The following is a 27,949-nucleotide window of genomic DNA, read 5'->3' as shown; positions in this document are numbered from 1 at the left end:
TTGAACAGTGGAAGAGTCTTTTTACAGCCAGCCTTATTAAAGCTCAGGATTTTGTTAGCTGTTTTGTGGTAATAAGTTGAAGTACAATGTTGTGGAATGCTCCTTCAGGAGATTTGGGATCTTGTGTACTTTGGGGTTTACTTTCCTTTCTGACTAGGGCGCTTGGCAACCCACTACTGCTACAGCTTTATTGTAATGTTCTCTTCCTTAAAGCCACCTTTGACAACTGATTTTTCACCCAGGTAGGGGAAAGTTATGATTTGAAGAACTGTAAGAAAAAAAATTGCTATTGCCTAGTTGCTCTGTTGGTTTTTTTAAAAAGCATTTGCAGATTTTCAGGTACTTGGAAAAACTCAAGATACAGGGTAAAAACTTCACTTTGGCCACACACACATACAGTAATGTGGTACATTCAAAACATCAAAGCTAATGTGGTTTCCTCTTTGGCAAATTTCTTTAAAGTCCTAGTAATTTTCTCACAACATTTTTAACAGATTGTAAATGACCCTTTTTCCTGAAAACCACTTTTGGGGCAGATGAAGTTTCAACTAGCATTTGGGAATACCTGCCAGGAAGTTTTAAACAAACATGTCTGTATTATTTTGCAAAGGAACAAAGTATTCTGACAAATTTCAGCCATTTCCCATCATCTTTTGTTTCATAACTCTAATGGGAAACAAAGAGGAGCAAAGCTTCCAAATCATTGATGAGCTTTAATGAGAACTGTGTTGCTTTGGACTGTTGATGCCAAAGACTGAAACACAAGATTTTGGGTTTGGGACTGACTTTTTGGGTGTGAACGGTACATGTCCCCAAAACCACTGGGTAACACCTTCATAGTCACCACTAGAAAACCTACTGACTTTTTAATCAGAAAGGAGTAAAATGAGACATTTCACTTAGAGACCCTTCCTGACACTGCCCAGTTTGCCAGTTTAAGCAAGACTCAGCTGCCCAAGCCTCCAGTTTTGGAGGTTCAACTTTGAAAATAAATTCAGGAGCAAAATTTCACAGTACACAAAAAATTCAAGGGAGCTCCTTTTTTTAACCTCACTTTTCTCCAGACTCCCATCCAAGAGAAATCTTACCATATGTTCAGTGACTCTGAAAATACCAGCCAGCACAAAAGGAAGCAGAGGCACCGCTGAAGGACCTTTGTCCCAAGATACTCCCACACCTCCAGACAGTGCAGCTAAGGTTGGACCTATGTTACATTGCAAAGATGAACCAAAAGGTCTGCAGCAGCCTTTTCACAAACTATCCTCTTGGAACAAGAGGTGCTCTGGGGCACTGCAAATTGTTCATTTATCCACATTAACCTGCACTGCAAACAACCCAGATGTGACAGCCACTCCTGAGCTACACGATTCAGGCATAACCTCCTATGCTTGGTCTTTCCTTTTTCCTTTTTAATTGAAGCAGCATCTCATGTCTGTAGAACCTTCTACAAGCATCTGTTCTCCAAGATAAACTAAACAGAACTATTTACTGCAAATGTTGCTGCCCTGTGGCAAATGACAGGAGGCAGAGCACAAGAGCTTTGTGCTAGACTGCTTGTAACAAGGTCCCTGGAGCCATTATTGTTTTATTAATCTCTTTAGCCAGCTAATTGTGGGAGCATATTCTACAGCTTGTAAAGCAACAATTGAGATCCTGCTCTTTTTACTGCTCTACAGCAAGAAGCTCCTATAGAAGCTCATGACTGAAACAACTCCTTGCCCAGCCCCAGCTGACACCAAGACAGTTCCTCGTTAACAGGGCTGGGGAAGTTTTGCTCCCCGGGGAGGGATCACAAATTCTTTTCACCTGTAGGGCACACAATACAATACTTGCCTGTGCTGGGCTCGGAGTCAGTGTATGATGCTAAACCCAGAATTACATTTTTGAGACCCAACTTAGATGCAGCCAAGCACATTTCTTGCTCTTGAACAACTGGTCTCTTCCATTTTTCGAGTCATGTAGAAGTATGACGTATTACATATGTACCAGGAAAGACATTGCTGTGGCTGGGCCGTGTCTTTTGGAAACACAAACTCAACCACTGAGAGGACAGCAGTGCATTATTTTTTTCTTTTCAATTCTTTTGGAAGACTAGGATCATCTGTAGAAGCTCCTCACATGAGCAACCACAGCACAATTTCTTACCAAATTCCCCTTTACACAGTCTTTGAACACCAGCTTCCTTAGTTCAGAGAACCAGTGTCAAGTCATAGGCATCAAGGAGAAACTGGAGAACCATACCAACCTCTGAAACTTTCCCAGTGAATGGCATGTTTAAGCTTCTGCACAAAATATAGAATTAGAAACTAGGGCATGGATTAACTCTTCATGTAATTCATGCTGAAAGAAACCAAGCAGGCAAAGAGGCAACAACAGCAGTGCAGCACGCCTGAAACTTTAATCTTTGTTTTTAAAGAGTACAGAATCAAAAGTGACACTTTCTTCTCCTTTCCACCCACCCATTCTCTATCCCATTGCTTCCTAAGTTGTCTCTAAGAGGAAATATTTCTTTGTTGATTAGTTTGACTTCCCTTCAAATGAGGCATAGCAGTTAATCTCCAAAAGTAGGCTCCAATTCAGTGAAACACTGGCACATGCACTCCAGTCCCCTCCCATTCATGGCAACATTTAAGTGCAATACTTGAACACCATTTTCAATAGGGATGTTTTTACTTAACCAAAGAAGGGAGGAGGGGGTATATTCGTGTGGTCTTAACCACGGAGGGAGGGAAGACATACAACATACATCATCTTGTTCCCAATTTAAAGGCAGTTTTAGAAGCAGTCTGTCACTGACATTGTTAAAATCTTAAGGAGCAGCTTAACTGGAGAAGTTTGTAGCAGTAAGAAACTCCAGGGCACTTTAAAAACAGGAGCTTTGAAATCATTGCTCAATGCCAGCTAAAGCAGCCTCACAAGGTCAATCAGACTTCTAAGTCTAAACACCCTCTGCTCCTAAATGCCATTAAGTAAACACGCTTCATTAATACAATTATATAAAGAGGAAGACTGGCAAGACAATACAAAAGATTATCAAGAATGGGAAAACCTACAGAGTTCAGAAAACAGGATTCTGGAAAATGAAAGTGGACTATATTTTACACTGTAGGCTTTCACTTTTTATCCTTTTGAAATACATTTAATTTTAAATTAATAAAGATCATAAACTAATAAATTGATATGTTCTCTAAACAGACATAATAAAAATTCAGACATTACAGCACAGGACCCATCATTTAAATATGCCAATAATAGAACAGTTAAAGTGATGCTGGCTAATGCGATGATAAAAGATGTGGCTCTAAGGAGAAATGTGGATTAGAAGAGAATTGAGAGTGAAGCAGGTGATGCTTTAGTCTGAATCTGAGCTCTCTTGCTTGCTGATATGGTACTGGCTGACTGCTTCCTCCAAAGGAGCCATTGTCCCATCCGGCCGCACTCCCATTGGCTTTATGAGCTCATCTCTGTGAGAGATTGAAGAAAAGCATCCATATTAGCATGTGCACACATATCAATTCCTATGTGTATAATATAGTCCCATACAGTACATGCTTCGATACATAATGAGCCTCTAAAAGGAAGTTATTCCTGATAAAGCCCTCTGTTTTGAAGAAAAAGGCACAAAAAACCTTCCCAAATAGGTGGGAGGGGAAGAGCAGGACAGATAAAGACTTCATTCATATAGGCCAAGCCTACTTAGCCAATTAAAGACACCATGAAAAGTCAGTGCCTAATGGGCTCAAGACAAGGAGCAGGTTCACTGTTTTAGATACACAAACTAGCTTTTTTTCTGAGAGCTCTCTGACAGCCAGCTCTTCCTAAAATTTCACCTGCCATTCTGGCTAATATATGCCCAAGCAATTAAAACAATAATTTGATACATATTCATCTTGTTGAAGGAAATAAATCAGTTAAGAGAACAGACTCTGCCTACACCAGTACTAGGGGTGTGTTAAGGACTTGCTGATTCATTTAAAAAAAAGCTGACTGATTCTAATACTATTGCTTTTGTTTGTGGCAGTTTAATTACAGGATTTACAGCCATTTTAATCTCTTCAAAGCTCCAAAGGCCGCTCAGCAGTTAATCCAATTATATCTACTCCACAAGCTACAGCCTCATCTAAGAGATGATTAATTATTGATTAAGCCAATCAAAAAGTATTAGCAAAGATTTATTTAATCCTTACTTTTTATCACCTCATTTATATGTGGATTATGGCAAAACCTGTAAGGGCAAAGATAACATTTTGATTTTATGCTGAAAAAAAAAAGGGAAAATACCTCTAAATATTCAAGAATCACCTTAAATAAAGGAGCAGAGGTTTGTTGTGATTTTACCCCTTGGTTGAAAGACAGCCCAGTAAAACTGTCAATTCAAGATACATCTACCACCCTCCCAAGCCACAGACAATAAAACTGCATCACTCTGTGGGGAAGCAAAGGCATCTCACCAGCTCCCTGCCTTGTCTGCACTACTACCTTGGCTGAAAAAAGGGACAATTCCTTCTACACAGCTGGCAATCAATCCAACCTTGATGCATGCACAGGAACAGCAAGAAAGGCAACATCTGAGTGACATAGCATGCATATGCCAGACACTGCACAGTCAAGATGCAGTTAAATCTCAAAAAGAGACCAGCAAGATAAATACAGCTGTTTGTGCAGATGTGACATCAGATCCTACAACGAAAAACTCACTAATGCCACATGAGAAACAATTGCTGTGGCTTGGCTGACCAGACATCATGGCAAGTCTGATGCCAAGGAAGAAGGTTTGCAAGACCAGATCAAAGAGCACAGGCCAGGCTCTCCCTCAGCGTGGGTGGAAGAGTAGGATCCATCTTTAAACAGACTGGAGAGAGCTCGCCGTTACTTCAGGACTGCAAGTGAGTCCCCTCCCTCCTGATAATGCAATCCATAGTGTGCAGATTCTGCCCAAGTGATAGCACTCAGAGAATCTCTTGGAGATGTATGTTAAAGACACCTCTGAGCCCTCGAAATCAGATTCAAATGGGCTCAAAATATGAAGACTGCAAATCTGGTGTCCAAGGAGGACAAGAACCTGCCCACTATTGGGGTCCCCCAAAGGCAAAGCTGGAATGCTTTGGAGTTGTGTTTCATAGCAAAGACTTTTTTTCCACACAGAAAAAATCCTATACATCTGAGGTCTTGTAGTTTTTCAAACTTTAAACATGGTACAAAACAAGTATCCTCTAAAATGCAAAAATGTAGCCATGAATAACAAAATCACCACTGCTTTCCCTTTAAGCTGAAAGGATCCTAGATTTTTGTTTTAAAAATCCCAAAGCGTACACTTAAATTGCAACATTTAATACTTGCAGCCAAAAGTCAAAGAATCACATCATTTTCTAGTCATTTGCCATTTATATTTGGTAATAAATGAATTGTAATGGCTAATAAAGGATAAAGAATTTGTTCATGAAAAAGAAAAGAGAAACAGGAAATCAAGGTCCCAAGATCCCTTTATATAGGGACCTCCCTCTCCTCCCAACAATTCTTAGGCCTTTAAATATTGTCAAGAAGTCCCATCTCATCATTTGTCAGTTATAAAGGCAAAGCTCTTTCTCTGAGGCTTCCCTTTTCCAGCCTCACTTTCACATCCTGCTTTAGCTTTAGCCTTTAACAATGGGAGTCATGCTGAACTCACATTGAACAGAATAACAAGGATGCTTATCAAGTACCTTTCTGTTCCTGCCTGAGTTTCCTGCTTTGCAAGTCCCTGAGCAGGATGGAAGTGCTGGTAGGGATTTGCTGTTCTCTGCATTAAGAGGCTGAATTCCACACATCCTTCACCAGGCAAGTGCTACCCAGTAAAATTGAACTGTGTAAAGAAAGAATAATGCCAAAGGAAGGAGGAGAAGAAGCAAGGATCAGCCCATTTTGTTTCTAACCACAATCTAGACCTCAACTGTGCTTTGACACCCTGGACTACTGGAGGATGTGCTCACTGTCCATGGGGAGATACAAGGTGGGAAGGGAAGTGCCAGGCCTCAGAAAACAGGTCACTGTCCAGAAACTGGATATTTACAGCACATGCATAGCACAGAACATCACTGGCCTCAGCCCAGTAGATGGCAGTGGGAATTCTTCCATATCCATGAAGTTCTATACAAGCACACAATGTGTGTATTTATACATGTTCAAACATCCTTAGATGACCTTCCACATACTCAGATGCACCTTGCAACACTCATTTTTCTACTGCAAACAAAGCATTCTATTCAAGTGTACTCAGAAGCACACCATCATTAAACAGTTGGTAAAATGCATTTTCTTCTCCCACTTCCAGATCTCCCAAGAGTCCCTTCAAATATATCCATACAAGTTCTGCCTTCCTGCTTGCCATTTAGCTTGATAACTCAAAAATCATTGCCTTGTTTTGAAGGGTGACTCTCTCCTGCCTGCTGTCTGTGCTGCAGGGCAGCACTGCCACACAGAATTAATGATGGTGTCTGTAATCAAACAGCCATCATGTAAACACCAGCCTGCCCCTTTGATAAAACAGCGTCTTGGGGACCTATTCACCTCCTTATAATTGAGTGCCACATAATAGTTCCGATCCTTTCAGGGAACATTATTTTGTTCTGTGATTAGAAAGGGAAGAAAAAAACAAACTCCATGTAGCATTGCCTTCTTCATTGATCCTATGATTAATTTTGTGTTTTTAATGAGTAGGGTACCTTATTTAGACAGGTTCTCTTACTCGTTTTGTTGACTTCTGTTCAATGTACAACAAAACCCAAGCTGTGATAATTGGAGACCATTTTATCAGCAAAAGGATTCTTGCTATTAATACAAGGTTGGCTTGGAAAAAGCATCCTGACATTCTAAATTAGTCAATTAATATACAATTCTACCTACCATTTATAATAGAAAAAATGTTAGCATTTTTTCCAGACATTTTAATTAACACGGAGTATCTCCAATAACCTATTATATAGACAGAATATCACACAACACTGACTTAAGGTGGCTAACTGGATGTTTTGCAAAAAAAAAAAAAAATGGAAGGCTGAGTTAAATCCTTGCAGATCTGGGGAGTTTTCAAAGCTCAAAGATGTGCATCATGTGCAGAGGACACTGACTTACAGTCACCAAACAGCTCTTAAAGAACCAACAAGACACTTAATGCAGACAAAACCCACAGAGTTATATCAGGGCCAAGTTCAGTCGTCCAGGATCACCCTAAGTAGTATGTACATCTCCCAAGAAATGCAATAATCAAGATTCATCATGTTCATTTACACCTGTAGTTTCTATAGATTTCATGATTTAAAAAAAGTAATCTCAGCCAAATTTGATCAAAATGCTGATTTCTATAAAAGCTTTTGTAGAATCTGTGTTAAAATATTGGCACAGGGGAAATGGGTTCACAATAATATTCAGCTTTCCTACAGGTATTTTGAGAAATCAAAACTGGGTGATTAATTTTAATTTAGCCTTGTTGATGGTCAATTACCTCATGAACAGGCCCAAGCACCAACAACCTAAAAGAGTAGAAAAGCTTAGGAAGTATGACTTGAAATGACTAAAAGCATCAATCAATTTTTCAGTGCCAATGCTGAAAATAAAGAGAAACCTGAAAAGCAAAAATCCACTGGCATATTATAGAACTAAGAAAAAGATGTCCCTTTGTAATTATAGCTTCAATAAATCTTTACAAAGGGTATGGTGCATTCAGCACTTTGCAAAGGGTACAGCTGCATTCAGCAGCCGTTAATGAAGGCTGTAATTTCCCAATGAAGTAGTACTGCCTGGCAAATTTGTTTTATGAGTTCTGATATTCAACTAGTCAAAGCCAAATTTGGAGTGCCCCAGTGACAAACTGGCCTGGTCATCCTCATTGGTCAGGGAGGGAAGCTGACAAGCTTGTCCTTCAAGTCCTTCAACTTTTTTCTTTTTTTTTTTCCCCATGCTTTTCTCCAGTAGAAGTGTGACAGCTCTTCAAAGCTTAGCTTCCACTGCTGGGACAACACCAGTGAACTAAGCAAACCTGTTTTACTGTACATCACACAAGTTTACTCTAAACTCCTGTTCAGGTTGCACTAAGTTATATAAACTTGCTCAAGATCAGTTTTTTGTTCCTGTTCAACTTCCTCCCCTCTATAAGCAAAGCACTGCATCAAACAGAACCTGTTCATGGCACAGTTCCCCCTCTATGATGACAAGAGAGAGCAGCAGAAGCAGGAAACCTGTCGTGAGTGCTCTGCCTCAGAGGAAGACTCAAACCCCAGAATCAACTAAAAACTCCAATCAAGCAACCTCTGCTTTGCATCTGCAAGGTACAAAGCAAGGGTAAGAAGTGCATTCCACAGAGCTTTAAGACTGCAGACTCCCAGCACTGAAGGGCCCAAGCTGGAGGCAGCACAAGCGTCCTATTCCAAAACCATGGAGGGACACCCACTACTATCAGCATGGTACTAACTCCGTGTATGCAGGACTGGCAATGTCCCATGTTGTTTAACATCAGCAGGGCCCATAATTGTACTCAGTTACATTCATGAAAAACATCACACAGCCTCTCCATTCCAAGTCTTAGTTTCTTTTTTCTTCCTGCCAGCATTTCCCTCCTCCCCAATTTTTAGTAAAACAAGAAGTGTGGGAAGAACAGTGAAATGATTTTATTAATGTTATCACAGCACCTAAAGGGGTCACATCAACAACACTGTCCTACAGTAACCACAGTACTAAACAAACAAAAACCCTCCCACAGAGTGCCAGCCCTGAAGCAGTGTAAGTGCTATAGAAGAAACTGCAGGTGGATGTAAGGGGCACAGAAAGCCCAAGGTGACAGCAGTGCTGCTGGCCAAGAGGATAAGTGGTGACACAGGGCAGCAGCTGCTCAGTTATTGTCAGCCTGTGGCAGGCACTGCAGCAGGTGCCTCCAACCCTCCAAACTGAAAGGGCTCTTGTGCCACAGTAACTATTGGGAGTTTTTGTGTAACTGCTGCAGTGACAGCAACTGACTTGTCTTCCATCTCAGCTTATCTGCAGCCTCAATCTTTCTTTCAAAGAACTTTTTAGACCAGTTAGCCATTTTATTGTGGTAGCCTTGATGCTCAGCATCTTAATTCTCTAGCTTAACATAGCAATGATTCCATTTTACAGAGTAGTTCAATTAAGATTACATGTGCATTGCATTTTCTTCTCTTTCCTAAGAAGACTGTGACATACTACACTTGCTTTCCATGCAAATAATGTGAAAAAAAAATCCAATTACTACATTGACAGTCTCAGATCAGTTGTTTTAAGTTCCTTCCCTGCTTTCAATCCTGCCTGTAATTCAGTTTTTGACAGCTAATGTAAAATCCAGATTCTCCTGTATCTTTTGCTATATTCCTAATCTTTAGCAGAGATGTAAAAAATACTTTTTTTGCTGAATTTCTCTCAATAGATCTTTTTAACTGACTATCTACAGACGCTCACAAAACAAGCACATTTATAGCTGCTGAGTTTTTTTCATGTTTGAAACTTACATATATACCTCTTACAGCTCAATTCAATGATAAATTAGTATCACATAAGTGTTTCTCAAGAGTGTAACTTTGTTTATGAATTTAAAAAAAAACAAACTACAAGCAATCACTCCAATATGGCCAGAAGTATGGGGAAAGAAAAAACAGTAAATTCTAGGCATGTTGAGCCAAAGAAAAAAAAATATAGAGATAACAACACAGGTCTATGTTCTTTCGTACATCGACTGTTATGAACTGAAGATAACTCTCTGTATCAATACTGTAACACCATTATGTCACACTAAGTATACATTTCTTTTATGGCACTACCTTCATCACATAAAACAAATTACAAAGGCTGATTTGTAATCCAGTCCTCACTTAACTGCAAATTCCCTTCTAATTGCTCCATTATAGAATTTATTGTTTCTGACAACAACTATTTTCACACTGTATTTGTTCCTCATATAAGCAGCAGACATAAGTAGTTACAATGAGATGCTGCTCATTAACTTGGGGAAAATAAGCACGCTTGCCTTGGGCCTGGATTGTGTCCCATGCTTTAAAAGAAGAAATTCTCTTCATTACCATCAGCCTATCTATTCAGGAGGCAGGTCCTCTCACCAGCAGACATTCCCAGTTCTGTCCAATCGTCTACAAACGAGGTTTCCTCTGAAGTCCTGCAACATACCACTATTTCCTTTCAAGTCCTAAAGATTTTTCTCTGCTTTTAAAGCGGTCCTAATCCTAAAAGAAGTTGATTCTAGCACTATTTTAAAGCACTACACCTTAGTAAAGAGCCAGGATACAAGCTGCCTCTCAAAAGCAGCTATAGTACAATACCTGGAAAGTTTATCAAACATGTTGACAAGCTTCATAGCTTCATACTCTTTTTGTTCTTCTGTCATTTCATCCATTGGATTGGGCATTGGTTCTTCTAAATGACCAGTGATAAGGTTAATGCTGGAGGTGAAAAAACAACACAGTTTACATTTCTGCAAGAATAGGTATATTTTCTATTTTCCTAATAGCAGGAAACAGGAAGAACTCACAGAAACCATCAAGACTAAAACTGTCTGAACTACACATGAAAGGTTTTGTTATAAATAGACAAGGTTCATATTTATACCATATTTTCTCATGAATCGTGACTGTATCTTCATGTTGATTCACTTAATGTCTTGTCAGTGCTCAAAAATGCACAGGCTGGTAGTTCTTGTTGTTGGAAGCCAGAGAGGAACAGTTTGAAACCTGTTCCAAATGATGATGGTAACAATGACAATGTCATTAGTGCTAATGAAATAAATAGGGAACTGGATGATAGATCCATGTCTAAAACTAATTCTGTACAGGCCTAATTTTAAAAATATAGACAGGATGCAGTTAATTTTCCATTAAGTTAGTTAACTGTTGCCATTAAATCATGATGATGATTTTTGCTCAAACCAGATTAAGTTACTTTACTTTGAGCATTTACAAAGTCAGTTTCATTTTCACTGTTAATACAAGTGAATAGTGATACAGAAATGGTAACAAAAGCAGACAAGTAGTTTTAAAGAAAATTTTCAGGGCACATTACGCTTTCAAGTATTTTAATCACAAACATTTAACAGCAATACCGAAAATCAGATGCATAAATCAACAGACAGTTATCCTGAATGTTTCATTTAAGTGTTAGCTTTTAACCAAATAGATGTTATAGTTTTACTTATGCATATAATTGAATGTCAGGCTTTTGAAAGAAAAGAAGAGAGAAAACAGCAAGAAAAAATATTCTGAAGTGCAGAAATAAAAAGAAACCTCCTGGTTTAGAGTAGATTTCTTAGCATAGAAGCAATGTAACTCCTAAATCTCATACATTTAATCCTGACTTTGTTCATGTACCTTAATAAGAATCTTTCAATCAACCATAAACATCCACCATATACCTAACCATGGCTGTGTAATTCAAGGAAAACAGAGTAAAACAGAAGAGTAACGCTAACATTTCAGATCTCCACTCTCAACAATTTCAGAACATCTTTAAAATGGCATCAAATCTTAGGCATAACACAATAAACTAAAACCTCTAACACCCAATCAACTACAATAAAAATCAAAGGAGCTTCTATGTGGTCACTGAATCCTTCAAACAAATATATTTGGATTCCTGCTGCATGACTTCTGAAGAAGTTATTTTGCTTCTTCCATATTTACCTATGTGACCTGCTTGATTCTTTAGCAAAATTTTAGTACCAGGCAATCTGAAATTCAGTCAAAACTGAAACTAAACCTACTGGCTTTCTCCTTAACAAAATTCTGGCTAAAACCTTTAGTCATATGTGGCACCATTACTCTCTCCATTACAGAGATATACCCCACAAACAATAGCAGCTTGGCAAACTTCATGTGAACTCCTCAACAAACTGGGACAAAACCCATCCTTGCTAAGTTTGCTGCTAATTTTTGTTTTCCTATCACTTCCTTAAAAATCTCTTTCCACAGTTGAATTTTAAGTAGTTATTCAGATGTTAAATCATTCTCATAGTACCTTTTTTCCTGCCCCCCGCAACCATATCTGACTATATGATGGTCACTATTAGAGGTGGTTTTCTCAACAATTAGACCATGAAATTAGCAGAAGACAGGAGTTAATAAGCACATATCATTCCATAACTGGCCTCTCTGACAAAGGTAAAAAAACCCCAAAATTATGTCAAAAGAATCAAAAATGCAACAGGATATGTGAAATTGAAAACAATACTATACTTTGGCTTTGCAGATTTGTATTCTTCTGTGTCTGTATCTTCATCATCTGAGTACCAATGATCTCCTCTTCCTCCTGCTAGCAGGCCCCTGGCTGCAAGCAATCCTGCTGCGTTACCATAGCCTGTGTATTTCAACAAGCTATCGACTGAAAAGAGGATACAGAAAATTATTCAGCTGTAATCAGCTACAAAACAAATCCCTCCAGAATGCTGTAAGAATTGAGAGTTACTGCAAGAGGCAAATACACCAATTACAGCAAGACCTTATATAAAAGGGAGAAGAAAAAGTAATTTTTACCTCTCTCTTTACAAAGAACAAAAAGAAATTCCGCTGCAATTTGCTTTACTCCAAGGTCAACATGTGTCATAAGGCGCACAAGTTTGTTCCTCACTGTTGTACCAACTTCAGGACGGTTTGAAACATCTCTTAATGGAGGCAGTACCTGGCAGCACAAAACAAAGGGAAGAGCAGCATAAAATGCAGGGAAATACCTTGCAAAACCAATATTTGCTAAAACAAATGTAGTCAACAGTTACTCTGTCCTTCAAAAAAAAAAAAAAAAGCAATAAAATCAGACATCTATGCCCACATGCATTAGTAGTAACTCTTGCTTCTTAATATATTCTTAATATATTTAAGTTTTCTGGTCTGTCATTTTGGGCAAAAAAATACCCAGTCTCAAATGCAGACTTTAAAAATACAATTATTAGGAGTTTATGAGCACAAATGGCTGTCCCAAGAGAGTTTGCCAACAAGTAGCCATAGCCTCATGTTCTCTGTTCCTTCTGTTTTGCTCCTAGATCTTGTAAAAGTATTAGAAATACCAGTTTAAGGAAACTTACACTCTTAAAATGCTGTGTGGTTTATATAGAACAATGATGTATTTAATGAAAAAGCAGGAAAACAAGTATACTGCAAGTTCTGCTACAAGTTTCTACTACTAAATTTCAAAAATGCGCTGAACATAGAGAGGAAAGGCACATTTCAACCAGAAAACAATTTAAAAGCTCAAGCTAAATTTCAGAAGTATTTTAGAAAAATCACTATTTAACATTTCCTCAAACACACTATTTTCTCATTAGAGGTCATTAAGACTGTTAACTTCAACCCTCAAGAAAGGCAAAAAGTGCACAAATGATGGCTTTTTTGGCAAACTAATTTGTGCCTCCTTGTGTGGATGCCTTCAGGCTCAAAATTTATGTAAATTTTTTCACATTCAAAAGATATATGATATGATCTGCAAACAAATCTGGGTCATATTAAGAAATATTTAATGATCTGAAAACTCAAATAAGAATTATGGATCTTCAATATTTTATTAGGGAATAAAACAAAGTATGTCACTAATTATCATAAGAAATTGCAAGTCCTTTATCTTCTAAATGTCCAACATAAAGTGTCATGTCCTGTGCAAAATTACAGCACAATTACTACTGAAATTGGACTCACTGGGAACTGATCCTTACATGAATGCTGTAGTATTGACTGTTTTGGATAAAACAGACCCTGCCTTTTTCAAACCAAGTATTCAAACAATTAGAAAAAACATTTTACTTTGTCCCTGCTTATTCCCCCCAATGGGGATAGTACCATGACTGCCATCTCCCAGTGTGTTGTAAGAATGAATTATGTTCTTAGAGTACTCTAATACTAATACAGTGATGAGTGCCATAGGACAGTCCATGAGGAAATCAATCATCCTGTCCTCAGATCACAATTTGAATAGCACACAATAAATAAAGCCCAAGGCCAGCACTTAACAATGAGGGTAATTCAAAATATCAAACATCCAGTCATGCAGTTAGCAACATCCATCCATTCTCTGCACTATATGAGGCAGTGGTCCTGTGGCAGGAGTCAGCATGCAATTATATCCTGACATCGAGATGCCCAGATGTGGTAAAAACATGCAGACAACTTCATTTTCTAACTTCTGAACACTTGGCTCTGCAACTTTTTTTATTTTTTTTTTATTAAGTTAACAGATCAGCAAAGTATCCTAAAAACTAACTGCTGTGAATAAAAATCAACAACAAGACCAAGTTCTTTAAATTGCTCAAAAACACTTCTCTGGCATAGATGAAAGAGGCAGAAAAAAAGTGCTCTTTTTCATGTTAAATTCCGTTTATGAATTCAGGCACAGCTTTGATCTGGGAGCAGCATCTAGGATGCAACTCAAAAGTCACTGCAGCTTGGGAGAAGGACAGCAGAAATGAGGGGAGCAGTTTCTTTCTCTTGCTCATCTTTTAAACTCTTTCCACTTGACCTCAAGAAAAGCAGCAAAACAAATGGAAAACACCACACTCAACCACCAAGCTACACAGATCCTTTAGCTCTTTAATCATGGCACAGAAATCTTTTTCCCAATTAAAAGCCACAGTCCATACTGTAATAAAAAGCTTTTTTAAGAGACAAAATGATGAAGTGTGCTTCTGTCCAGGGACACTTTTACTCTGACAAGACAGCTGATACACACTGCTACACAAATCTTAATCCCAACAGCTCCTTCCTGCTGAGGTAAAACTAAACCTCAAGCAGAACCCATCAAAACACTGCTCTCAGTGGCCACCACACAGCTCTGCAAAGTTTAATTAACTGCACTGAAATGGTTATTTGCTAAGCGTAAGACCTTACTGAGCTTTTTACCCATCTCACACAATCCATGGTGACTCACATTAACACAGCTTTACAATATCCCTGATGTTATTATTTAACAGCTCTACAGAATGTATCCTGGAACTCTGGCCATAATATATACTGATTTACATGACTGAAAAATTATTTCTACAACACTGTCCTGCACTGATGTACAAACCCTCAGTGTTCATCATTAGCTTCATATTCAAAATTTGAAGACTATTTTACATACCTGAGCTTTGATAAACTTCCTGATATTCCTGTGAGTTCGGCAGCATTCAGTTAATAAACTGAGAACTGGAGTCAGACCTTCTCTATAGCTGCTTCCCTAAAATAAAACCAAATACAAATAAAACATTTTAAGAGTGACTTTTCCTTTTCAAATTCTATGAACACTTCAGTAAAGTTCTATATGACAGTCAAAATATGAACTTTACATAAAGAGCCAAATGTTCACCCTCAGACATAAATAAACAAATAGCTTCAGATATTCACAGGAATTTGTTCTTTATTTTGAGGTGTTTCACAGTTTAGTAGGGTATCCATATTTGTGCTAAGTACTGGCTGAAAGGTTTATATAAAGTTTGATATATGTGCACTTTCAGCTTTAGTGAAAGAGGTCCCTTTTGTGAAAATTCCCGGTAGTCCATACCTTGTCTATTCTCTTCTCCATGAAATCCAGCAAAATCTGAATAGCTCTCATATTCATACCATTGTATTTTATATCTGTTTCCTCTTGGGACGATGAATTAATAAGAACATCCAAGCAAGAAACAGGAACATTGCTTAAGAGGTTGATTGCATTGCTGAAACAGATTTTAAAAATTCATTATTCATTTGGAAGAAAGAATTAAAAACAGAGTACAACTCACCATAAACTGCTTGTACAACGGCAATCAAAAAGAGGCTCTACAACTCAAACAATGCTTTATTTTCTCCTCTCTGGGTTTTAAAGAAGGTGGCCTGCATTATCGCCTGAGTGCTGGCTCTTGGAACAAACAAGGAAAAAGAAAGACAAAAAGTTCCAAAAGCAGCAGTGCAGGATTACTTCCAGCCCCCAGTCAGTATCCCATCCCATGGATAAGGCACAGCTTCCAGCAGCAAGCTACAGCAGCTGATCTTGCAGGACAGCAGGGGGAACTCTCACATTGATTTGCAGTGGTCAGGGCTTTTTCCTCCTTGAAGCTTAAAATATTTTACCACACATCTACATTACCAACATTAATGCGGCAAAATACAGTATGGACAACATTTCCTCCTGCTGTAACAGGGGGGCAAAGACCTAAGACCATTTCTTAGGTCCCCTGATATATTTTAATTTCACTTGCAGTACATATGAAATACAGAAGGCTTTAAACACATTAAAAAAAGACTCAGGTTTATTTACCAAGCACTACCCTTCAGTAACTGGCAGTGTTCTCATTCTACAACACAAAGAGGAGCGTTTCCAAAGAGCCATTAAGTGATTTCAATTAGGCCACAGGGTCCCTCCCTCCTCTTTAATGGAGTAAGGTGGGACTTACTTTGCAAGGGTCTCTTGCAGGGTACTCATGCCTTGAGTTTGCTATCTACCCTGTTCCCACTGTACAGACTTGGGCTTGTACTGTTCCTGAACACTGGGAGAAATTACGCACATGCTGCAAAAATTAGAATTCTGTCAGTATTTACTTGCTGATGTCCAACTAAACTTCTAAATGGATGTATTTAGAAATAGCACAAAACTATTCAGGTTTACCCATGCAGTCCTCAAAGTGATCAATGAACCAATGAGCACTGATGTTTCAAGGACTGGTGAAGTATTCCAAGAACGGAGAAAACTTTTCAAGCAACTTCATTTAAGACTTTTAATAATATCTACTTAGAAGTTGCCCTCTTTTTCTAAGTTATTAACACAATTCTAACAAAGAATTAGCAAAAGAGAAAGCAAATCATGGCCATCAGACCATAACAGGATTTCTAACAAATGTGCTGGTTCTGGTTTGATCAGACTGGGTGGCTGTTCCACACTGTGCCATCTCCCTTTTGCTCTTTTAGTAATTGAAATTCAGACCACTGTTACTTTTGGGAACGCTTGTTCTCTTTGTTTTGTTTCTAAATCCTGTTCAAGATATGTCTTTTATATCACGGAAGTATTCCTCTCCAATAATTCAGGAACAGTCAGAAACAAAACACAAGAAATTCAACAAATATTTGGTGGTTTCAGGCCTTTCATCAAAAGTTCTCTTTTTACCAGTTTCTTATTAAACAACCAAGTTCCCAAACACCTACAAAATTAATTTTCTGGATCACTGTGCCTGAGCTATTCTTTTCAATAAATGAAGCCCGGCTTTCTGATCTTTGTCACTCTACTGACAGTTTTATTTGTGGCAGAGGAGTGTATGAAATTCTCCAGCTACCAGGAAGTCAGTGACTATGCACAGATATGCACAATAGTGTTTGCATTCCTACTCCAGGGGGTAGAAATACTGCGTATATTACTCTCCCCTTTTCGGCTTCCTAGAGATCATTAATCACTGGGACATGACATCCACCCACTCATACTCCCAGCCCCCTCCTGATATGCAAATTCAGAATCAAAGGCCTATTTAGAGCCAGTGAATGCCTTGATTAAAACCTTGTTAGTGGGCAAAAATGGCACTCACTCTAACATGTGGTACTTTAAGTTGTTCATATTCAAACATTAAGTAATGATGCAACAGAATGACAATGACAAAATACTGGGGACTAAAGTAGTTAAAATATTTCTTATGGCTAACTTCTGCTTTTTTATTAGAACTAGCCCCACTGAGAATCAATATACATCATGGCTCAGGGCATGTATCCAACACACAGTGTTCACCTAAAATAAATCCTCAGCTTACACATTCAGAGCACAGGCATTCAAACGATGTGCTTTAACAGGCTGCCTAAACCTTTCACTGGAGCATCTTAAGTTCTGCAGATTTACAAACTTAGGGAAGTGCAAGCAATCAGCAATCTTAAGAAACATATTTATATCTCCCTGATGCTTCATAAAGTTTATTTTGCATTCACCACTGTTCGTAATTTATTTTATTTTTAACAGTTTTCATAATTGCCTTACTGATAGACTCCAGGAGGAAAGCAGAGCTGGAAGTTGTGCTCTGCTCTCTGATTCACACCTCATCTCTAGCAATAAAGATTGCATGGTCAGAGTCCAGCATGCTCAACACAGCCCAAATGATGACACAGCCTCTCTTTTTTAGCTACAGATTCCTAACAACAGTTTACTCGTTTGTTAGTGCAGCTCCTATCAGGAATTAAGTTTTGCTTGTCCAAATAGATCAGTGGACTGACATGGGGCCCTCTGATGCAGGTCCCAATCCCTTTGAGGATTTGCAGGGGCATTACTTCTGAGGATAGCTTTTCTGTTCCAGAGCTGACTTGTGATGAACAGTCTTGGTAGACAAGTGTATTCAATTCTATAGCTTTTATTGCATCCTTGTAGCATTCAAAGACAAAACTCAGGTTCAGCAAAAAGACTGAAATACTTGAATTGCAGCTGTCAAATCCTGCACAGTGCTCTTGCAGCATGTAAATCACGATCAAATGCCACAAGCAGCAAAGCAATACTTGCATTCTTTACTCTTCAGCTAACTTAACCAGCTACAGTTTGCTAACTGAGGGACAAAGTTGTTTCCTCAGCACAGCAGAAAGACTGAGTCTGCTGGAGAAGGGGGAACAGCTGAAGTGATACAAGGCAGTGACAAGTGTCCTCTTTCCTTCCTGCTTCCCCTTCTCAGAATTATGGAGAACCTTTGCTTTTACTTGGTATCTCCATAAGGTCCATGTAGGCAGCACTGCTACAAAAAATCTCCCTTGCAACTGAAAAAAGCAAGGACAGAAATCACACCAACACTATATCATCTTCACAGCTGCCTACTTCTTTATGTAAAGCCCTTTCTAGATGTCAGCTGCAAGTGTTTGCAAAAGCTAAAACCAAAAAGGACCTGCATAACTTGCATCCTTTTGCAATAGCACAAGACAATTATATTTTACAGGGCAATACATTTAACAGGGTGATCAGACTAGTCAGATTTTTGGACAAGGGAACAGATTTTGGGAAGAGCATCAGCTTATAATAATTCTTGCAGCTCTCTCGTAATTATTGATTTTATCCAAAACTGTTAAATTCTCCCAGCAGTAGGGATTTTATTCCTGCCAGTCCCTCCCTTAAAGGAGGCTGACAGCACAAAGCACCCACCATAAGCAGCAGCAAAGATAAAACAGTAACTGCCCTTTAGGACATAGCACTACCTTCAGTCATGGCAACTACTGCAGCAGTATCCTAAATTATTCCAAACTAGTCTGCACAAACTGAGAAGGGCTCTGATGTAGGATTTTAGTGTTCACCTCCAAAGACTGTTGATCTCTAAGAGCTTTCTCAGATTTTAATCAAGCTCATTTAACGCTTTCAAGATTGCTGAGTGTGAAAAGCTGTATCCTTCTTCCTAGAGACTGGCTCAAAGACCTTCAAAAGATCCTACAGTTAGATATGCAGACATCTCTGAAGAAGAAAATGGCAACATTTCAGCGCTGAGGGAAGGTACTGTACTGTCAGGCCCAGTGAACAGCCGACCTACTTGGTAAAAATAAGGGTGTCATAGAGAAAGAACAGTAACACTAAACAAAGAACCACCACCTCACCACAAATAATCTGAATTTTGATTGAGTTCCTGGCTATCAATACATAACAGTTTGGGTACATGACTGAGGAAAAAAACCCAAACCACACACCTATAACTGTGTGATTCACTCATATTAAAACAAAAAAAAATATTATTACCAAGAAAAATTATTGGTACCTCCAATAAAGTAGGTTATAACTATTGGGATAAAATATCAACTTGTTACTTCCACCCCAATCCATCAGAATTGCAAAACTTACATACTGAAATCTCAAAATGTAGTATTTTCATCGGCTTCTGTGCAAAACAACAGAAGTTGCATTCCACTTCAATTAGACCTACACTTAGAGCTTCCATATGGATTTTCATCCTCAGATACACACACATGAACATAAAAACAAAATTTTAAAAAGGTGAGCTTAATTATCAGTGATAGAAAATAACAATCTTGCCAGCCACCTTCTCTCTGGAAAACTGGGTATGTTTAAACAATGTTTGAGGAAAACAGCTTTCATAAAAAAAAGATTAACAGTATTAACTCAAAGTAAACTCATTGTTTCTCAGATTTCCACTTTAGATTTTAGGCAAAGTAATTTCTATTTAGTAAAACTAAACAAACAAAAACCTTTTAACATAGATGGGTTGTGCAATTCTACCAACCTGTGCAACTCTTCAGTTTTTTCTTCAGTAGGGCCCGTAGTTAATAAGCAGTGTCGAAGGATGGCAGCCATGTAACGAAATTGATGAGATTCATTCTATATAAATATAAATTATGAAGATATTTTTTCATTTTGAAGATTGCAAGTGAGGGTTTCAGGTCACTAGAATAATAAAAGTTAAAGACGGAAAATACCTATTAGATCATAACATCCATCCCTATGAATAAAAGGACTGTACCTTAGTGTTCACTGAATGCTGAATGCTACATAAATCTCATAAGCTGATTTTGAACCAGGCCTTGTAAAACTGACTGGGGAGGTTTTTCCAGTTAAATCAGCCTTCATTACTACAAAACCCAGTTACAAGCGTTTGCTCAATTCCATACCATATTCCTAACATACCATTCTCTACCTTCTTGTATTTACACCAGGCCACCTCTTCATTCATTTAGCTTATACATATTCTTAATTTATTTTCTCTTCATTTAGATCTTTTGCTGCCAAGTTTCATTCCCTCCACCCAGTCTGTCTCTTTCTAACTCCCTTGCTTCTGCCCCCTTGATACCTTTCCTCCATTCCACTAGTAACCTCTCAGAAACCTTGCCCTACCTTTTCCTCTCTCCAAGCAACCCCCACTTCCAATCTCCCACCAGACAGCAACCACACAAAAGTACAACAGTAACTGCAACCATTTAACTGTGTATCATTGTCCTCACCCTTTTTCAACAGCTCTTCTTGGCATCTATCATTATGTTCTGGAGCGTTTGACCTGGCACTAAGCACCCAATACATCTTTTGTAGTATCAGCATCCAAATCTGCCAACTGTACCACCTGCTCTTGTCTGTCTTTGCTACTTTGAAACCATTTCCAGTCATTAAATACTGGAGTTTCAAATGGTTCTCTCTACATTAGGATGGATCTTGTTTAGCTTTCCACCCACATGTCCCAACATCTCTGCTGACCTTTTATTTTCCATGTGTTCTGCTTTTTGGAATCTCTTTAAATTCTGTGTCATCAGACCACTTAACACACCTTTCACTCTTCTTCCAGACCATTAAAATTGCCACTGGAATATTCACTAAGCAGAATGTCACCTAACATATCTGGCTAACAGCCACTAAAAAGTTCTGTAATTTAAAAGTTTTCTGCTTTGAGGAATTTCTAGTAAAGTTTTATAATTTAAGCTTCATGCCAAAATGCAAATAAGCTTCTCCTGCCCTGAGATGTCTTAAACCCTCATAAAAAAAAAAAAGCAAAAAAAAAGCTGTATGCACAAAAGGCTGAATGCATGCTTGGGATATTAAGGAGAAAAGACAGTGAGCTGGATTTTACATGTCTCCAGAATCAGTATTTGTAAGAGCAAACCAACTTCCAGATAACAAGAGCTTACCTCTCAAGAGGTGAACATGTAATACAGTTTCTTTTTCCAACTTTCCATACAACTGTGTTACATGCTTTTTTACCTCCAGAACAATCATTTGTCTATACAAAGAGCTCTGACAAAGTTAGATAATTTTAATAAGGGTCTAAGTCAGGAATATAAACAGAAGAAAGAAACCTCACTTTCTTTATATATTTCCTTGAAACTCAAATATTAGCTTCTCTAAGCCCTCCAACACTTAATCTTAAATTTAAGGACTTCTTATTCAGTATATCCTTGAGACATTAAAGCAAAGAATAAACTTCCAACTTTGCTCAAGTTTTACATTGCATAAAATTTTAATTAATGTCTGATTTGATGCTTAGTTCAATGTACTAAAGAGAACAATTATTAGCAAGTTTTAACTACTGTAGAATTTTGATCAGCTTTATATGCTGCATATTTACCATGTCCAGTGGAAAGTAAATGACACTGTTCTAGAGACTATGATGTGGATTAAAAAGAAAGGTTGCCTGTATAACTCTCCTGCTTTAGCACAGACTCAGGTTATTCAGCAAAGTCACCCCTGTAATTTCTGTTTATAAATGTAAGGATGCAACACATAGGAAGCATATTTATCTGCGGAAAAAAAAAAAAAGATCTGACATAATAATAAAAACAAACCAAGATAAACCTTATTCATAAGACATAACAATAGAAGTGTATTTGGTTTTTGTACTTGATCTCATCTTAAAAGATCACATTCAAGTCCAAAGCTGATGTTGGGAGGATGGGACAAAGATATTAAAAACATTAGCACTCTTTCATCCAAATTATTTATTAAAAATGAGAGTTGATGTACTTACCAAGCAACAGGCAAAAACTACAGAGTACTCTCAGCTCTATCTATAGCCCTATTGGCATCATCCACAACCTCCAGAGATGCAGCCACCTGGTACGCTTAGATAAAGAAGTTTTTCCTAGCCAGCTAATTATTAGTGAACAACATTTATTTTCTTTTGGAAATCTAAGACTTTTATGAAATAGTATTATTTGCATTTTTGTATTCTAAACCTTCTACAAGTTTTAACTTGTATTAGGCAAGCCAAGCTGTTCTCCCATTACACAGAAAATGTACGGAAAAGATTTTCTGCCCAAGAAGTGACAGGAACAACAACCGCCTCCTGTGTATCTACCCGCTGGTTCTTCCAGGCTGAACAAAATCAATTGAAAAAAGCACTTCAGCTAAGCCTTACCTTGCTGTGGACATTCCAACTGTCAAGTGTTACATTAAACAGAGCCTTTAGTGCTTCAATGGCACAATCTGTCTCTTGCAAAGATAGAGGAGGCCTGTCACGATCTTCTGCTGCTTTATATTCTTCTGTCCATCTTACACTCAGGGAACTCTCCAAAGCCTGAGTCAAAACTTGCACCCCTTGTAGCTCCTGACGCAACTGTGCTCTAATATCTGTGTGCAGAAGCGACAAGAGGAAGAGGAGACGCAAATCAAAGCATTTAATGTCATCAACCAGCTGCCGGTCCTTACACTCCTGCAGAAGATTGCAGAGCATCGCTGCAAGATTCAGTTCCAAACTGAGCTTCTGTGCAACTGAACTATTAAAAATTATGTTACAGAGGCATTTTAAGGCTTCTACTATCACAGGAAATTCAGATACTCTCTCCAGAGGATCTTCCACAGTGTCCAGCTTTGCTAGCTTCATAAGGATCTGCATGTTCCTCTTTGTGGTTACAGGCACTAAAACCTTCTTGTCCCTGGAGAGAATCCGGAGGGCCTCCAGGCAGGCAACTTGACATGAAGTTTTTGTGTCTTTTTCAAGGATGTTTAGAATTCCCTCACACAGTTTCTAGGCAAACACAACAAAGAAAAAGGGAACAGTATTAGTGCCAAAATATTGGTGGCAATAGGAAACTACTTTGCTAAGCTTCCATATAACTTTTGAGGTTTTATCTGACTTGAGAAACTAGGTGTTCCATATTACAGCTTCAAAATACGAACTGTTACCAAAAGCCTCCAGAGAGCACCAAAAGCACCAAAGCAGCTTTCCTTATGGACACAATCCAAACACATCAACATTTGCAAAAGCATTAAGCCAAAATGGTAGCTGTGACCCACCACTGCCAGTTACAGAATCAGGACTAAGAACTCCAGAAGAAAAACAAAGCTAGAGAGAAGGGAAAGCTTTTAAAAATATGTCAAAGTACAACAGTCATACCTATAGCACCTTCAGAATTTTATGTTAAGGTTGTTTCAGTCAGGAGGCTGGGAGGAAAAGAAACCAAAATAATTGCTACTTATACAAGGATTAGTACTCCTTGTTTAGTAACATCTGTAATTTGTGTGGTCACTTCAACCTAATTGACAGACTTCTCCCATTTTAAGTACAACTCTCAGAAATAACATCTCTGACACAGAAACAATGCAGTTTCACTTGAAGGCAAACTGTAGCAGTTTTACCAAACCAGCAAAGCTGTTGCTTTATCAACACAGATTGTTCTTGATGTCAAAACAGTTCACAGCTTCCTTATACCAACAGGACTGCAGGGGTAAATAATCATATAAATGCAGCAACACTCAATAATCAACAGGTCAAACCATAAGACTTGAATTACGGAAGTATTACCTTTTATAAGACAGAAATGGACAATCAAAGGCAAGAAAAGAGAGGCCAGAAGAGATTGCTTGATGTGAGAGGACTCCAATGGGTTTTTATGCATTATGTTCAAGGCACTACTACTCATGGATACTAGAAACAGAAGCAAAGTCACAAAAGTTCCCAATACCATAGAAATTGCACTGTTACCTCCTAGGACGCAGTTCCTCCTTGCTCCTCTCCTCCCCAGCTTGGTGTCTTGACCATCAACATGAACGAATTACCAAAGAAGCCAGAGCAGCCACTGAGTGGAAGAGCCCTAGCGCAGAAGTCTACTTAGGACCCAAAATTCATACTGTGCCAAGAAAGTGATTACAAAAAGCATAGGAATACTAGTAAAGTGTAAAATGGTTCTTGGGAAATGGTCTCTGGAATTCCACTTTTCATCATCACTACCACAATGAAAAGGTGAGGAGCACAGAAGCCCATGACCCTGACACAAAGCTCAAAACAAAGGTTCCACTTAGGACATCTAAGCCAATATTATTACTGTGATGACTTACAATTAAAATCAAAATTAAAAAATAAACAAAACCAACAACAAACATTAAGTCTAAAGCACATCTAGAACAGACATTCCACAGGAATATGGGACTTCAAGAAAACAACTTGTTTTCTTTTAACTTCAGCAAAGTTAAAAGAAAATGTATGAACGAAGTCAAACAGTAGGAACTCACAGTATGATTTCTAGTATGCTTGTCCTGGGATTAAGCCCACCCAAAAGCACCACCCAGACAACCAAGATCTTGACTGCATTTCTACAGCCCTGACTAGACTAATCCAGCAAAGAGTTTGAAAACAAGGAATGAGCCCCAGCTCTCATAATGTAGACAACATGAGGAATATTTATCAGAATATTAGAGACACTACAACACTATAAACCCCACATGTGACCACCTGTACAGGCATATAGGTACTTACAGATAAAGATACCCAAGTACAGAGTTCTCAGACTTCTTCACCACTAACCTAACGCTGCTCACACAGATCTGCACAACTTTCTGACTTAAGCATGGTATGCCAGACTTATACTAAATGTTTCTGTAAGTGGCATCTTTGAAGTGTTTTTAAAAATGCCTAAAACAAAAAAATGACCAGTGTAGATCCACAGCCAAATCAGTCACAGCTCAACTTCCCTCTAACCTTTCTTTCTCATGTTGCTGAGAGTTTTCCATACAATTAACACTGCTTTGCAAGCTGAAATGTGGAGTCTGGTTTTCAGGAGTAACACACAACTGAACAGACAGTTCACAGAACTTCAGAAAAATGCTAGTTTATTCTGTGTTTAAGCACTTTTCAACTAGACTTTACAGTTATTGTCTTCCTTGTTGGTAACAGCTGCTACACTGTGGTCTGTAACAATCTGCCCAAATTCTGACTAATTTGATTACAAGGAGACCAAGCCACTCAAATTCTGACTTAATTTTTCCCCCCCTAAGTTTTACCTGCCTGCTGCTATGAAAGTGTCACTGTAAAATGTCAAAAGTACTGCAGGAGAGATCCCAAAGGGCATGAACCTCCTGCTGACTTGCTAGGAGAGTTGGAAGTCTAATCTTCCCTCCATACAGTAAATGACATGCAATTTAGTTAAAAAATATATAATCATCTCTTGGTTTCAAATTTTAATGAAAGGCAACCCCTAAAGAGTCGTAACTCTGAATAGTTGTATTAAAGATAGCTATTAAATAGAATTTTTTTTTTTTTTTTTTTTTTTTTTTTTTTTGAGATTTATCCACCTGTTTACAACTTAAACTTAACTGCTGACAAAGTTCTCTGGAGTTAAGACCCAGGCAGCCATCAAGAGTGATTCTAGAGGAATCAGCAATCAGTTAGGATACCTGTGACAGCGAACCACTGCTGGCTGATCCCAAGAACCATCAGCAGCTCAGGAAAAGCTAGAATATCTGATTTTAATTGCAGAGCATCCATGGGAAGATTCACCCCATTAGGAAATTGCTTTTGAGACTGCTAAAATCAAATGCCATACTGCACATTTTCACATAATCTGTTTTGGCCTTGATGGTACAAGGGTAATGATGAAATGATGCACAGAGAGAAGCAAAACAGGAAGAGATGTGACCACAACAACATTATTATGCTTTTCATCTTCTTTAGGTGGTGCTCTTTCCACCACCCTGTAGGCCATTAGCATGGCATAAACTAAAGGGCACGGATTTCATTTACGTGGCTGGAAATGGAAGCAAGTGAAAATTCAGACAGGAAGGTACCTCTCCCTTCCACAACATGCATGATGATTGTTCCAGTTTAAGGGGCTTCGTTGCCACCCTTCAGGTCACTGTAAGATTTCAACATTTCTTTGTTTGGGGGTTCTATCCTTTCAACATCCAGATAACATTTTGACTTTCATCAATCATGCTACAGCAAAAATTGTTCTTCATATACTTTTTCACAGACTCAAGGCAGTTTCCAGTTTTAACTTTTTTTTTTTTTTTTGTAAAATCCATTAATTTCTCTGAAATTCAAGATTTCTCAGCTTTTGTGCTAATCCTAAGATTAACACAGAACTATGCACACCATTACTTTTGTCTATGTTGTAGTGTTAAATCTTGTGTTAAAACAGGAAGGCCAGAAAAACCCATTTGTCATCTTGTTTTGAAAAGTAAAGTATTAACCTATTTTAGTTCTTTATCTTGACAGCATAAAGTCTTGATGCTAAGAAGCAACACAGCCGAGCAGAAAAATACCTCTCCAGAGATACAAGAGACCTGTGCTTTCTCCCTTGCTCACCCACAGACCTGCTCTGTGGCTTCGGGCCAATATAATTTCTTTACTTCCATTATCTTCCACTGTCTTTGTTCACCAGCTGTTTATGCTGGGGGGAGGGGAATGAAAGGGAAGCACAGCTCTACAGTTTCTGTGTTTAAGTGTCTATTAGGCTTCAGAGCTTAGCACCCATGGCAATAAAAAAGTAAGCCCATGAATGCTTGAAATGTTAGTTACAAGTTTCACTTCCCTGGAAGTAGAGACAACATTTACACAACACGTATCATCAAGTGTGCTAAATAACAGGACAATTAGATAACCTCACCAGAGAAGGCTGTGCCAAATTTTTGCCTAGTCTTTGTGGACAGATGTGGGTGGGGAGGGAAGGTGTATACTTGCACTCCTTGAGGATTCAGCCTGCTTTATTTTGAGCACTTCACTGTTGAGCCCACACTACAGCGGGAGGTTGGCTGTTTGGCAGCTCTGACATGGCACAGCTCCAAGCTGGAGGTTAGAACATGTGAGAGCATGACAGTTCTGCAGGTGAGGTGAGGAGCACACTGAGCAATCCCTGTTGTCAGAACTGGTGGATTAAACACTTGCTTCAGAGTCACAGAAAGGTGAAATCCTGCGTAGCTGCACTCACAGCAACCCCTGCTCACCTCACTGGACAAGGAGAGGGAGAACCTTTTTATCCTTCATAAACCCATGGTGAAAGAAGAATGTTAAAAGGAGAGATGGGTTTCACAAACCTTAAGAGGTTTCAGTAAAAGCCAAAAAACGCTGGATAGGAGCGGGCAGGACCAGTGGGAATTCGAACAAATGCTCAGTATTAATAAAGGATACTTAGTACTTTTTCCTCTTAGAGACTGGTACTCCCTTAAGGGGTTTTGGTGAAGTCAGAACAGTAACAACAGCAACTAATACTGAGATACCACACAGTGTGCCCACAGGAGAACATGAGCTTAATATTTTTACAGGACACTCACTAATAGACTTTAAAAGCTTGCCCCAAATTTACTGGGA

The 27,949-nt window shown here is 38.6% G+C and overlaps 1 protein-coding gene across 1 annotated transcript in view; it reads right to left on the bottom strand.

The window, feature by feature from the left end:
- Nucleotides 1-2,385: 2,385 nt before the first annotated feature.
- LOC131573587 (synembryn-B-like) overlaps nt 2,386-27,949 on the bottom strand; it is a 32,179-nt gene continuing 6,615 nt past the window's right edge. Inside the window, exons 3-10 of the mRNA XM_058827678.1 lie at nt 22,784-23,392; nt 20,168-20,262; nt 15,514-15,667; nt 15,094-15,189; nt 12,522-12,666; nt 12,225-12,369; nt 10,320-10,439; nt 2,386-3,464 (exon numbers count right to left, since the gene is read on the bottom strand). Coding sequence (XP_058683661.1) covers nt 3,353-3,464; nt 10,320-10,439; nt 12,225-12,369; nt 12,522-12,666; nt 15,094-15,189; nt 15,514-15,667; nt 20,168-20,262; nt 22,784-23,392 — 1,476 coding nt within the window. The 3' untranslated portion in view covers nt 2,386-3,352. The remainder of the gene's footprint in view (nt 3,465-10,319; nt 10,440-12,224; nt 12,370-12,521; nt 12,667-15,093; nt 15,190-15,513; nt 15,668-20,167; nt 20,263-22,783; nt 23,393-27,949) is intronic.

This window comes from Poecile atricapillus, chromosome Z, assembly GCF_030490865.1.
Source record: "Poecile atricapillus isolate bPoeAtr1 chromosome Z, bPoeAtr1.hap1, whole genome shotgun sequence".
Classification (NCBI taxonomy): domain Eukaryota; kingdom Metazoa; phylum Chordata; class Aves; order Passeriformes; family Paridae; genus Poecile; species Poecile atricapillus.
Note: the sequence above shows the minus strand (reverse complement) of the source record. Positions and strands in the feature narration are given on the sequence as shown.